This window comes from Sphaerodactylus townsendi, linkage group LG05 (genome assembly GCF_021028975.2).
Source record: "Sphaerodactylus townsendi isolate TG3544 linkage group LG05, MPM_Stown_v2.3, whole genome shotgun sequence".
Lineage (NCBI taxonomy): Eukaryota > Metazoa > Chordata > Lepidosauria > Squamata > Sphaerodactylidae > Sphaerodactylus > Sphaerodactylus townsendi.
The window spans coordinates 79,144,758-79,158,993 of record NC_059429.1 but is presented as its reverse complement, the minus strand read 5'-3'; the positions used below and the strand labels follow the sequence as shown (position 1 = coordinate 79,158,993).

The window sequence follows — 14,236 nt, the reverse complement described above, 5'->3', positions numbered from 1 at the left end:
ATACTTCCTTAGCGGAAGGTTAAGGCTGCAATCCTCCACTTATTCAGGCAGTAGTAAATTCCATTCGTCAAATGACTTTCTTTCAATTTATCAATAGGTCTAGAACAAGGTTCCCCAACCTTTTTGAGCCAGCCGGCACCTTTGAAATTCTAATGCAACCTGATGAGCACAGCCGTAAAATGGCTGTCACAGCTTACCTTTAGCCACACAATGAAGATGCTTGTGCTGTGTTGGTAGGTAGCTGCAAAGCAACATTTTAAAAATTCTGCACAGTCAGTCAGAAGCCTTGCGAGGGTAAACCCCAGTCTGCCCCCACCCACTTTCTAAAAACACTTGGCAAGCAGCAGAAAAGATGTCAGAAGGTGCCATGACACCCATGGTCAGCATGTTAAGGTCTCTGGTCTAGAGCTTTCGAGAAAGAAGGACTGGAAGTATTGGGGAAAATCATGTTTCCCTGTAAGATGGAAAATAACTGCCTAGGTTTGGTTGGCAGATCATAAATATTCACAGTTTGAAGAGCTGACCACATTTGCAGAGCTCGGGTTGTTGTAATGCATAAAAATGGCTGTATGGAGTTTGTGAATGAATCTTGTGAGGCACAAGGTATCATCTGTTGGATTCCTAGTGCATCTGATGACTTGCTATTCCTACTGAGCCCAGTGGGAAGCCCGCAGTAATATACAAGATGCTGCATCATTTCTAATATTCGACAGCCAGAGTTGGGAGGGGGGGTGTCCCCCGCACCACTCCACTTCTCTTCTGTGTAGAAAAGCAACTCAGTATTTAATGGGTGGTCATGATTCAGTTTAAGAGATTAGAGATGTAGGTTTTAATGTATTAAGAGTTAATGTAAGAAAATGGTCCTTTTGAGACACTCAGGAATTTCTATAAAACTCCAATTTATGAAAAAGAAATTAATGTTTTAATTTTTAAAATGTTTGCGCAGTTTTCTTTCAAAGAGAATTGATTGCGTTTTTAGCCAAACTTTATGTACTATTTACACATCTTCTACCATTTGTTAACTTACAGCCTAAGTTTGCTGACAAACTCTTAGGAGTTTTGTGTCATTCTTAAGTGTGTGGGGCTAAACACGGAGTTCCATTTTTCTATTTTGGGAGCAATGCTTATTTTAATCAGTATCACAGTCTAGCCCTGTCTGAGATATGAGAGAGCACCCTGCTCATAATCTGCTAAGACCAGCATCAGAAAACGGGCCTGAACATTCACCTGTGCATAGATATACCGTATATACTCATGTATAAGTCGAATTTTTCAGCGCATTTTTAATGCTGAAAAAGCTCCCCTCGACTTATATGCGGGTCATTAAGATTTTTGTGTGTTTTTACTTTGCCGGCCAGCAGGGAGCGCAGTTTTTATGCTAGCATCACCAAAATTTCAGGGTACCCTCAGAAGACACTCCTGATGATACCAGCCAAGTTTGGTAAAGTTTGGTTCAGAGGGTCCAAAGTTATGGACCCCCAAAGGAGGTTCCCCCATACCCCATTGTTTTCAATGGGAGCTATTAGTAGATGGGTCTACCCTTTTGAGGGTCCATAACTTTGGACCCTCTCAACCAAACTTCACCAAACCTAGCTGGTCTCATCAGGAGAGTCTCTTTATGACACCAGCCAGGTTTGGTGAAGTTTGAGTCAGGGGATCCAAAGTTATTGATCCCCAAAGGGGATGCCCCATCCCCCCCCATTGGTTTACAATGGAAGCTAATAGTAGATTTTCCATTTCCCTGGATAATATCCCTCTTAAAATCTAAGTTGGGTTACATTTGGACATTCAGATGATGATGAGGAATCCAGCTTTGGAGGATTTTAACTCTTGTGGTTTTAGCTTGGTTGCTGGTTGAGCTAAGGTTTTGTAATCTTTAAAGTTATTGTTGAGACCATATTGTTCTTGTTGACCCTCTTTTCCACTTACAGAGCCAGTTTACTGTTTTTCTTTGAAATAAATATTCAAAAACATTTAACCTACTGATGCCTCATAATTCGATGTAATTTTTATTGGCATCTATTTCTATTTTTGAAATTTACCAGCAGCTGCTGCATTTCCCACCCTCGACTTATACGCGAGTCAATAAGTTTTCCCAGTTTTTTGTGGTAAAATTAGGTGCCTCGACTTATATGCGGGTCGACTTATATGCGAGTATATACGGTACTTTGACTCACAGCGGGATGTGCAAATTGAAGTCATTGGAAAGTTTTATAAGAACATTCTAATAGTGTGGTTTCTTATTCTCACATGCAAGTGATCTCTGGATGATGCAGTCATTAAAAGATAGACGTACGCGTGAACTTTATTCCAATTTGTACAATGAGGCCGGTAGCATTTTGTACTTGCACTCAGAATACATGTTTACATTTATTGATGTAAAACAACAGAAATTGTAGATCCTGTGATTAATCTAAATAATTTTCTTTCTCTGAATCAAGGAAATATTGGTGTCCAGCCACTTGTACTAATTTTTAGATAAAAATACACACTGGTAGATCAATAAGAATTAATCTGTGTGACCCTTCAGGGATGACTTGTTACCATAATATCAGAAACATTTCATTTTTAATGAATATGATAGCGATTGCCTATACCATTCTTGCCAGCATCTGCTAAGATCGCTCAGCAGAGGTACGTATTCAGACTCCGAGATGCTGCGTTACAAATAATCATGGAATTTCCCATCACTGACATTACTTCTGTGAGCAGCACAAGAGGCAGCCCATGATGATCCTTAGGGGTACAAGTGACCTCACTTTTGCTAATAATAAGGCAAGAAAGCACTGTCTGAATAGAATCCCCTCCCTCTAAAAGGTGTAAGGCTCCGTGGAGAGTAATTAGGAACTTTGCAAAGTTAAGGAAAATCCTTTTTGATTATTGAAACTATTTCCCAAGCACTCCAGTTTTGAAGCATTAATTAAACTGCATAAGCATTTCAGACTTTTTCTCTACAGCTATATAAGTTAAATTTACCTCAAAGTTAATATTTTCAAAATTCCTCGAGATTTTATTTAGACCTATTCCGTGCTTTGTAATGTATGTGAAGTCTGGGGGGGGGGGGGGGTTGGTATCTCTGCTGGTGTGAGGCTCTTTGCTAATGCCAGCTATTGCCTAAACTTCAGATACAGTTGTTCTAATTATTCTTTTTTCAGGCAGGTGACACAATATCCTTCTGTTTCCTTGGAGTCAGATATTTAGGGGTCTTGAGGACATCACTGTGGCTGTACTCATTCTACTCCATTGTATTTTAACTTGTATTCTATATATCTTCTAGCCATTTCTGACTTTATTTTTATATTTAGCATCTAGCTTGGCCAACTTGAAGTCTTGACAGGTGAAACAAATGTGTTCTTGGTCAAGCTGGAGTCAAAAGCCTTTTTTTAGTGCAAACCCCCATACACACACAATTGTGGGCAGGCAAGTAACAACTTTTTAGGTGTAAGTTACCATCCAAACTTCAAATTTGGTCAATTTTATGGGTTTTCTTGGTTGACTTCAGAGACATTGTGAACAGGCCATGGGGTACTGAAGTGATCTTGTTGCTATAGTTATATCTGTAAATTGATTGTGCTAGACAAGCTTCTATACATGTTACACATTTGGACCAAAAGTCCAAAAAAGTGAAAATGTTTTAAACTATTATAGTGAACCACTTTGAGCCATGAGGAAAGGATATATATATATCAAAATGTAGCCCCATCTATTATTAGCTCCCATTGGAAACAATGGGGGATGGGCCTCCCCTTTGGGAGTCCGTAACTTTGGACCCCCTGAACCAAACCTCACCAAACATGGCTGGTATCATCCGGAGTGTCACCTGATGATACCCTGACATTGTGGTGCTGCTAGCCTAAAAGCTGCGCCCCCTGGAGGCCGACAAAGTAAAAACCCTAAAATATTTTTAAAAATACACCTCACTCACGTATAAGTCGAGGAGGGCTTTTTCAGCACAAAAAATTTGCTGAAAAATTCGACTTATATGTGAGTATATATGGTAATTACTTACTTCGCCATTTCTTCTTGATTCTCTTTTGCTTCTGATTCAAAGTGGTGAGGGAGAGCACAAAAAAGTTTTTGAAAGACCAGCACTGGTGGTTTGATTAATCAGTAACCTCTTTTTTTGCCCTTATCCAGATTGACAAGTTGCCAATTGGGGCTCAGGGTCAGAGCCCAGAGCAGCCATCACAATAGCTTCCAACAGCTGGAACGCCAGCGGCAGCCCCGGGGAGGGGCGAGAAGATGGACAGGAAGGGATGGATAAGAGTCTGGACAATGATGCAGAAGGAGTGTGGAGTCCAGACATTGAACAGAGTTTCCAGGAGGCACTGGCGATATACCCGCCCTGTGGCCGGCGCAAGATTATCCTCTCGGATGAGGGCAAGATGTATGGTGAGTGACCAGGTCACATTGGTATGTTTGTGTGACCTAAACCTGGTTTCAAACAAGATTTAATTGTAATTAATCAATTAATTGATCGAAATTACCACCTGCATCTATCTCTGTATTAGTGAAATAGAAGGGAGTGGGAACTGTGCCGGGTTTAGAACAGTTGAATAATGAGCACCAGGATGATCGAATGAGAGTATACAGTGTAGCGGCCCACAGGACGAAGTGCATGCAGCATGGATATTATTTTTTTCAGATGGGAGAACAAGATTCACTTCCTGGGTAAGTAGTGGAATTTGCTGGGTAACAGTGGACAAATTTTCATTTTTGGTAACTTATCTTGAAAAACTATTGTGAGGCTAAATGGATGACAGTCTTGTAATCTGCAGTTCCGATGCTCTAGGTGACATTTTAATTTCTTAAATGCCGAAGTAGTCTAGGGCCCATCCTATTCATGCATTGAGACATATTAAATCCTTACAACTCTTGGTAGTGAGATCACCATGCGGGAGTATGAATTTGTTTCTAAGATAATCATACAAATATTCTGAAGTTGAAATACGTTTTTCTGACACAAAGGCCTTGGAGGCTAAATGGTGGGGGGTGACGTCTCAGTCTGTCTCTGTTCAGTTGGCTTTAATATCTTGGTTCTTGCTGTATTTAATTTCTGTGTTTGCTGGATATGAAGGAGATGGCCTACATGAAGGCTATATTGAAGGGTGATGAAGTGTTTGTGGGGGTGTCCATCTTGAAGCAAATAAAGAACTCCAGGGTAACACTGAACTCTTCTTCCCTAGGTTGTTGAGTCATATTTCCTTTGTACTTCCTTCAGTCTATATATCCCTCCCACTCCCTTATGCCTCACCTCTTCTCTCCTTCCCACTCTTTTCTCTGCCTTGCTTGACTGACTGGTTTGGTAAGTTAATTCCTGTCAGTGAGAGATTGATTTTTGTCTGCTTGAAGAACCTACATGCCTGCTGTTGGGTGTGAAAGGAGGTGTATCTTGCCTATCATGCAGGTCATAAAAACACACACACTTCATTCTCTGTCAAGATTTGATCATAACCATCTTCCTTGTATTAGGGTTTTATTTGATGCCACAGTGTGACCTGAATGAATGACTTTTTTTCCTTCTCATTATGAGGCTGCAACATGAGAGAAGCTGAATCTATGATCTCAATGAAAGAGCCACTCCTACCTTTGTATCCTCTTAAATTTCACACTTAATGGGCCCTACTTAAGCCAGTGACATCACAAACCGGTCTCCTTACGCACGGTGAAGAACAGGATATTCCAATTAGGGTTGCCAGTTCCATTCTGGAAAATTCCTGGAGATTTCGGGGTGAAGACTGGGTTGGAGAGAGACAGCAGGGTATAATGCCATAGAATACACAATCAAAAGAAACTATCCTCTCCAGGAAAATTGCTCTGTCTAGCCTGAAGAGATCTCGAGGCCCCACCAGGACATTGGCAACCACACTTTCTATAATACTTAACTATAACTGTTAAGATCCAGCATGGTATAGTGGTTAAGGTGGACTTTAATCTGGAGAACTAGGTTTGATTTTCCATTCCTGCTCATGAAGCCTGCTGGATGACCTTGGGCTAGTCACAGTTCTCTCATAACTCTCTCAGCCCCAGCTAACTAACCTGTCTGTTTGGTGAGGAGGCAATTGAGAAGTAGAAGTAGAGAAAATTGTGGTATAAAACCAACTCTTCTTCTTAGTGAGTGACCCCAGAAAATTCTCTGGAGGATATTCAGTACTAAGAGTCTTCCTGTTCCATCTTTGGGTTTATGAACGCATTCTCTTAAGTGTAAAATTGAATGATTTTATGTCAGATCTTGAAGTAATAAGTATATTGTCTGTGTGAGTTGGTTTCAAAAATACTCCAGGGGACATTTTGAGAAAAACTTTATTTGTACAAGCGTTCTGCTTGTAAGAGCAAAGTAATGTAGAAGCCATCAGTTCATTTGAAATCACAGTTCTGACACCACTGTACTCAAATGAACGCTTATGTGAGTCAGATTTTTGCTCAAGGTGACCACCAGTGTATCTTTGGAGCCAACGCTTTATCTAGGCTGGGTCACCATTGAGGACAGGGGCTTGAATGAGGTGATATTTTATTAACTGGGGTTGAGAAATAGTGGGGTTGGTCCTGCTTTGAACAGCAAAACTCAATGTTCATACAGCAGAGAGATTGTTAAAATGAGTGGGCTGTAGAATCTGAATTGTCCTCGATACACTCCAACTGAAATTATAGATATATTGTCGAAGGCTTTCATGGCCAGATTCAACTGGTTGTTGTGGGTTTTCCAGGCTCTGTGGCTGTCGTCCAGTAGATCTTGTTCCTAACGTTTTGCCTGCATCTGTGGTTGGCATTTTCAGAAGTGTATCACAGAGGGAAATCGTGACACACTGTGTCCAATGAAAAGGGAACTTCCCTCTGTGAAACACCTCTGAAGATGCCAACCATAGATGCAGGCGAAACGTTAGGAACAAGATCTACCAGACCACGGCCACACAGCCTGGAAAACCCACAACCACCAGTGAAATTATAGAAATCTCAATTTTGGTTTACAATGTGTATTATCATTAGAATTGCCATTTCTAAGGATAGATAGATACTGTATCACATTCTGTTTAAATAACATTTTTAAATGGAAAATGAAATACATTAAAATCCCCTGTCCCTGTTTGGCTGGAAAGGAAAAATCTAGGCTATTACTACAGTTTATCAGATTGCTGATTATGAATAGACTAGTTCCTTTAATCAGATTTTACTGTCTGTTGTAAAATTTAGGTCCTGGCTCTTCAGATCTGTGTATTCTGCTCTTGTGGAATGAATGCTTCCTTCTACTTGCACAATTGTTTTACAATGTCAGAATCCTGTGTTTGTGACCCTAAATAATTATCTCTATGGGAATTGATGATCCCATGACAAATGCTAAATTAATGACCATTTCTAGTGAGTTATGGATAGGGATGGAGTTTCGCTTTATGTTTTAAGTACAAATTTGCCATTTTCTAGTGGCAGAGAAACCTTCTTGAGTCAAGGAAGTATGTTTGTGCCTTCTCAAGTGTTTTGTCCCCCTTACCCAGAGGAATAACCCCCGTTCTCTTCCATTTTAGGGAACAGGGAACAAGGTACTAATTAGGCATTTTCCTAGCCAATTAACCCTGAGCAGCTCCCACACTAATGACCACGTGGGCGAGGTCTGGTTGTGTGAGTCTTTCTCCTGGTGCCAGTTCTGTGGGACAGTTTCTCACAATTGGACCACACCTAGATAGTTGGGTCATCAACAAGTTCAAGATAAAGTGGCTCCCAGTTGAATGTCTAAGGGCACCTTACAACCTATATGTGTGCGTTGTTTATGGATTCCTTAAATGACTGGCCAGATTCAGTTAGATGTCTTTTCCCTACCAATGTTTCTGTGAAGCAAGTTGTGTTATAGGCATTAGACGTTCCAGCGGTTAATTTCTTTCAGTTCATCTGTCTCCTTCTGTTGCCATCTTCTGTCAGTGGGTGAAGACTTCTTTGCTTTGTTTGGCATTCCCTCAGCGATCCCTCCTTCCTGACCAATATTTTAATTATTGTTTTCATACCTTTGTTTGTATTTTAGCTCTGTTTTTAATTGTTTAATTATGTGTGTTTTGAGGAACGGTTAAATGCTTTTGAATATGATTTTATTATATATGTTATAATTTGTTAGCCTCCTTGGTGGCCCTTGTGAGGGCAGAAGGTGGGATATAAATTTTGCAAAAAAAAAAAAAAGCAGACAAGGGGAAAAAAAGGCCTGGAGGTCTGAGGCAGCCTGGCATGGATATTCTCTGCTGTCAAAAATCCGTCCCTCTTCCTAAACGTCTGTGAACAAGCTGTGCTTGCCTCTGGTGAGGAAACTGCTTATGTTCAGAGGCACTGTGTTATTAATTCCCAAATTCTAGGGCTGAGCCCTAAGCTGTTTTCAACCAGCTCACTTCTATTTCTGGTTTAGTTAGAGTCCTTAAAATTCTCATCATTCTCCAATAAACACAACGAAATGACTTCCCATTCCAAGTTCCTGGGAGCAGCAGCAGCAACTTAAGGGGAAGCAGTCATGTTACACCTTAGCTCCCCTCTGCAGGCCAAGATGTAAGCAACTTCACAAGCATCTCCCCTGGCCAGGGTCTCTGTGACAGAAGCAGGGATGGAAAGTTTCCAAAGAAGCACATTTTTTAGATTTCTCCAGAAATAGCTGGAGTGCCGCTGGGGAGCTTGGCCTTTGTTAGTCGAACCAAAGTGTACAAACTGGTTTTTCCAGCCACTTGGAGACATCTGGCAGTTGCTTAAAGAGACAGCAGTACTGTTCTGCTTCTGTCTTTAATTTGCCTGCTTTTCAGTTTAGAAGCTTGTTTTTACCTTGTTTTACACTGTGCCCCACCTCTGCTTTTCTTCACTCTCCGTAATCTTTTCTAGACTACATCTGCAATAAGAATAGAGCTGAGTAAAGTTTTCCAGTTGGCCTCCCTCCCAGAGTATAACTGGAAGGAAGGGGACAGGCGCTTAACTTTTAAGCAAGTGGGGGGGGGGGGGGAAGGATTCCTAGATTAATTAATTCCAATGCAGATGGTCTGTTTGCCTCTAGACCTGTCTGAGGGATAATAGGCTGGAAAGGGACCATTAGCTCTTTAAAGCCCAAATTCTTTTGTTTCCATCCCTAAAAAATAGAGAGAAAACTCTTGAAGCACTGCATTGTTGTGCCAGTTCTTTCACTTATGGGGACTTCTCTCTTTTTTCCCAGTGAAATTTGCAGTGTTGTTTGATGCAAGGTCTTTTGGCAGATATACAGTATCAAGAGTAGCATTACCATTTCCCATTTCCTTGAGGGGCTGGCTAAAGAAGATCTTCAAGTTCATTTATGCAGTGTTTTTCTTCCAGCTGCTTTTTTGTATGTACAGTATTTGCTGTCCATAATGGTCTCTGAACTCTAGCTGGCATTTTGAGACCTGCCAGAGAAGCTGCCAAAAGTCAAATGCTCTTAATGGAACTTGGAGCAAGGAATATGAACTGTGGAAGCTTTTATAGTCTGCTTCTGTGTTGTGTTCACACAGACAAACATAGTAGGGTCCACTCCAGAAATTCCCAGGACTGTCTTTGTAGTGGAGACCAAGGTGAGCATTCTCAGTCTAGAGAGGAGATAACTCTGGAATGATTCAACCACAAATTCCTCTACATGAGCAGTTAGTATATAAAGAACGTGTGAACAATACTGGTTAGCAACACCATTCAGAGAAATCCCAAATGTATAGTACTTAACGTTATTTGCTTTGTATGAAGTTTTTTCAGCTGCATGTTTTAGAGTCCATTTCTTTTCGTTATAAAAATATTACAATCTTGGGGGCCTGAAGGAATCCTGGGAAGAGGAAACAATTTAGAAATTTCATCCCTAGCCCAAAATGTGCTGTTTTGGCTTATATGTATCCTCAAGAGCTTGAACAAGTTAACTTTCCTCCCCTTCTCTCCATTGAATTGGTACATGACTGCTTTTAACATTCTAACCCTCATACAACATGTTCAGTTTTCAGCAGTATCTTTTTTTCTCCTTTTCCTTTTGGTTACTTTAATTTTTCCCCCTTACATGTAGAAATCCCTACTTTATCTATAGATAGTCTTCTTGTTCTACTTTTGTGATCATTGAAGGGACCAGCCATTTTATTATGAGACATAATTTCCACAAAATCTAGCTTATTGCTTTTAGATGTTACGAATACAATGCAAAAAGCCTAGAAATTGGTTGCCAAAGCATTTTTAGCACTCTTATAAGAGCAGCAGTTTTCAAATGTGAGTTTTGAGACTGAATTTGGTGAGAGATTTCTTCTTTCTTACCGTGGGTGAGTAGGGAAAAGGGGGTTTCTGGAAGGTCAAAGACAGCTTCGTTTTCAGGCAGGTGCTAGAAGTAGGAGGCCCAGGAATCCCAGAATACTGACTAGGCCAGCCGACCGCCCACAGTAAATGGGTCATACTTGGCTAAGTGCGAGCCAGTTACTGACACTGGGCCTGATCTCCCAGCTGCTGGGAAGAGTGGCTGAGGAGATGAAGGAGGGAGAGCTGTGACCTGTGGTAACCTATACCATTTGAACAGTGGCCAATGTGCAGGAGTGGAGAGGCAGACAGCAAAGGGTCTGGTCCGTGTATGGCAAAGGGCATTTCTTTCTTTCCTGGCGGGTTAGAGAGTAGAGCCAGGCGCACGGGAGGCTGTGTGCTTGCCCCAGACAGCAGGTGTAACTTGAGTTGCACTTTATCAGGGCTGGTATGCTGCTGAATGCTGATTGGCTGGAAGATTGCCCCACAAGGTTATTTTTAACAGAGCTGTACAACTGGTTCACGTGGTGGTGTCAGAGAAGAGGAATTTGGGGAATGTGGTAATTTGGAGGAGGACGTGCCCTCCAAGAGGGAATGGCATAACCTCTGGTGAATCACGAGGCTTGAGACAGCTGAGCAGAGACAGCTCTACAGTGCCTGCTGGTGGGGGCGGGGTGGGGGGAGAGTGCCCTAGAGAAGGAAGATCCCATGTGCAGACAGCCGGCACAGACAGCAATACAAATGCCATGAAGTGAGATGGGATTACAAAAGGGTTTCCTGTGAGCTGTGCATAGGCACTATTGGTATTGCATTTCATCAGGTGTTTGGTATCAGTTATAATTTGCTGAAACGCTTTGCAGCCATGAGTGTATTTACTTTGCAACCACCATGTGAGCTAGATAACTATTCTATTTTACTGCAATACTAGTTAGTGCTTGGGAACTGTAATGATCTCCAGGAGATTTTTTTAAAAAAAGAATAATACAAAATAGTTGCTTCTTAATCCTTTCTAGCAGCTATTTCTATCAAGATTGCCCCACCCAGACTACTTTTCCACAGTAGGGAGAAGATGGGTCCCTGTATCTTTAAGCAGTTCCTCCCCTGTTGCTTCCTTTGTTCCTTTGCTCTGCTTATAGCTTCTCAAGGTTGATTGTAAAAATTTTTAATTGCCATGAGACAACCACATGAATCTTCTGTGTAGCATCTAGTCTAGTCCTTAAAGGCCAAGAGAGCTTAAACAATAACCCATTGTAGGAAAAGACAGTATGTATAGTGGTTAGATTGTGGAATGTACACTTCAAAGAAATTAGTATTTTTTATATTTGGATTTCAGGAACAGTTTCCATATTAGTATTCTGGGTTATTCTGTTCTTGTTCCGTTTGTGTTTGCTGTTTTGTTTGTGTTTGCAGTTGTTCCAGAAAGAGGGGGCTCTTTCTGGAATGGCTGGTTTTTTTAGCAAGTTTCACCAAAATTGCTGGGAGCCTAGTCTTTCTTGTTATCTAAAGATGTCTCGGGGGGGGGGGGGGGTCCCATATTTACTCCAGGGCAAGTAAGGCAATAGCCAACCATGAAAGAGCAACCACCAGACAAATTCCTCCAAATGCAAACAGATCCAAAAAGTCCAAAAGAACCATCATCAAACTAGAAAATTCAAGAAGACCCACAGGCTCATATGGCAAACCCAACACAACCAATTTCAAACCAGAGACCAAACCAAACAAACTGAAGCAAAGGACGCTGTTGGAAGTCCAAGAGAATGAATGTTGCAGAAGCTGAGCAAAACAGGACCAATGTGGCAAGCACCACAGAACCAAGGCAGCCTGCCAGACCTGCAAAATGCTGGCACAGACACACATGCACTAATGTCACTTCCTCAATGGAGGACTCAGAAAATGGGAACCTAAGTTTCTCTGCACCCTATTCTGCCACTAGCAAACAGGAAGAATCTCAGAACTGTAGCTGTCCTTCATCACTGGTGTTTCCCCCATCCCCTGTAAAAACAAAACACACCACAACTGCAGCATGCATAAGGTTCATTTTAGGAGTATCTGTGGTTTCTGTTTATTTTGATTGAGATACTTGTCTACTTTACTAGCATCTCTTTTTCCAATGACATGTTTGAGAGGCTTTCTTTATGAGAGTGATGAGAGCTACATTTTTGACACTTTATTTATTTTCTGCACAGAACTGTGTTAAGAGATCTGAGTTCCACCAATGTTTCCCTACACTGTACAGCAGCTAGCATTCAGTTAAGGAGGCTTTTTTAGCGTCTTCTTTTTAGAATAGAACTTGGAGTGTGGATTTTATATAGTGCCAGTCAAATAGGAAAACTTCCCTGTTGTTTCATTCTACTTCTGAGTTCTATATTTTGGGAGGAGTGTTTTCCTCTGGCTCCCCCAACACATTCTGAAAGGGCACAGACACAAGCATGTGCTCATTTCACTCACTCTGAAAGTCCACAGCTGGGCAGCTGAAAAGTGGCACGTTGAGCTTCAGGAAGACCAATTGCTCAAGCTTCTAGGGGAACAGACACAAAAAGTTCAAGTTTACACTGTTAGCCATCTCAGGGAAAAGCATGTTCACTCTGCACTCTCATTGGAACAGTGTCGTAGCACCCAGGGGGTTGGGGAGGGGGCGTCTTGCCCCAGGTGCATGCCAGTGCAGGGGCGTGGTGGTGGCATTCTGGGGTGGGGATGTGGCAGGGGCACAGGGCACACACATGCCCTGGACACAGTTCCCCCTCACTACGACTCTGCATTGGAGGCACAAGAGAAGGAGCCTGTCAGTCATGAGAGAGGTCTGGCCTGACTGCCTTTTTGTGGCCTAGTAGCTCACTGGATCATTAGCTTGCAACTTATAGGGCTCAGATGGGTGGTCCCTCACTATTGCGTCCAGCAAACCCTGGCTTGGGCATCTCCTGTTCCCACTGATATTGACTTCCTCACCAATGGCCTCCACTACAATGGCTATCCTGGGATTGGCTGTGGGGGGACTGTCCAAAGGGAGAAGTGGTGGGGGGAACAGCAGAGCTACTTTCCCCCTCCTCCCCCTCCTCCTCTCCTGGAGGCCGTGCCCCCTCCCCCACATACACAGCAGGTTTGGCAAGGCTTCCCTTGATGTGCAAATAACACATGGTCACAACCATGTAGACCTTTTACTTGGTGAGGGATTCCAGGCAGAATTCAGTGTTCTCTTGCAGAATGTCTGCATGTCCTGTAAGGTGGCCATCTTCCTTTGAAGCATTTGGATCAGAGGAGTGAGGAGACCCAGGTTTGCCATGCCAGATGAGGACACTAGTGAAGTTCTCAGAGAACTTAAAGACTTCCACTGTCTCAGAGAGAGTTAGCCACTCCTCATTGCTGATGGTCTTTGTCCCTGCACAGTGGTGCCTTCCAGAGCCACCTTGGCCAGGACACTGTAGTTTCACCAGAGGCTCAAACATGGTACAGGTCGAGTTCCACAAATTCTGACATCTCTGATCAGGCAGTGCTCTGGCATACCTAACAGCTCCTACTGTTGTTTCAGCAGATGGGTAGCCTTCACACTTGTAAGAAGTAACTCATGATGTTCCAGAGATTGCTGGAAATCACAAGTCACAGTGTCCAGTATGGGATTCCATGCAAAACTCAAATGCAGTGCATCATTTACTATCACATGAAAGTGGTTGCCTGTGCTCTCAACCTCTGCCCTAATATCTGTACCACTGTCAGTCACCCATGGAGGCATTGCTGCCTATCATGCCAGTAGCTTCTTCTTAGTGGTGGCAGATATGTTGCTTACCATGTGTGCCTTGTCCAGTACCTTGACATGGAGCAAGCCCTGGCAATAACTGGTCTGTCATTCCTTTTCACCCTGCCTAGCACTGGTTGCCCCACCCCGACCCACAATATCCTCAGGTTGCTACTAGTACACAGTCAACAAGAGGTACACATGCTGCACCTGAGAGAAGGTCTAAATGTTGGTTGTGAACTGCACAACTCCCCCACATGTGTGGGACAACTCTGC

General features: G+C 42.4%; 1 protein-coding gene across 6 annotated transcripts in view; it reads left to right on the top strand.

Moving 5' to 3' along the window:
* The window catches only part of TEAD3 (TEA domain transcription factor 3), a 112,568-nt gene that overhangs the window by 62,643 nt on the left and 35,689 nt on the right, over positions 1 to 14,236 (top strand). For all 6 annotated transcript variants that reach the window (XM_048496714.1, XM_048496712.1, XM_048496715.1 and 3 more), the window contains exon 2: positions 4,138 to 4,392. In XM_048496714.1, coding sequence (XP_048352671.1) covers positions 4,257 to 4,392 — 136 coding nt within the window. In that variant the 5' untranslated portion in view covers positions 4,138 to 4,256. The remainder of the gene's footprint in view (positions 1 to 4,137; positions 4,393 to 14,236) is intronic.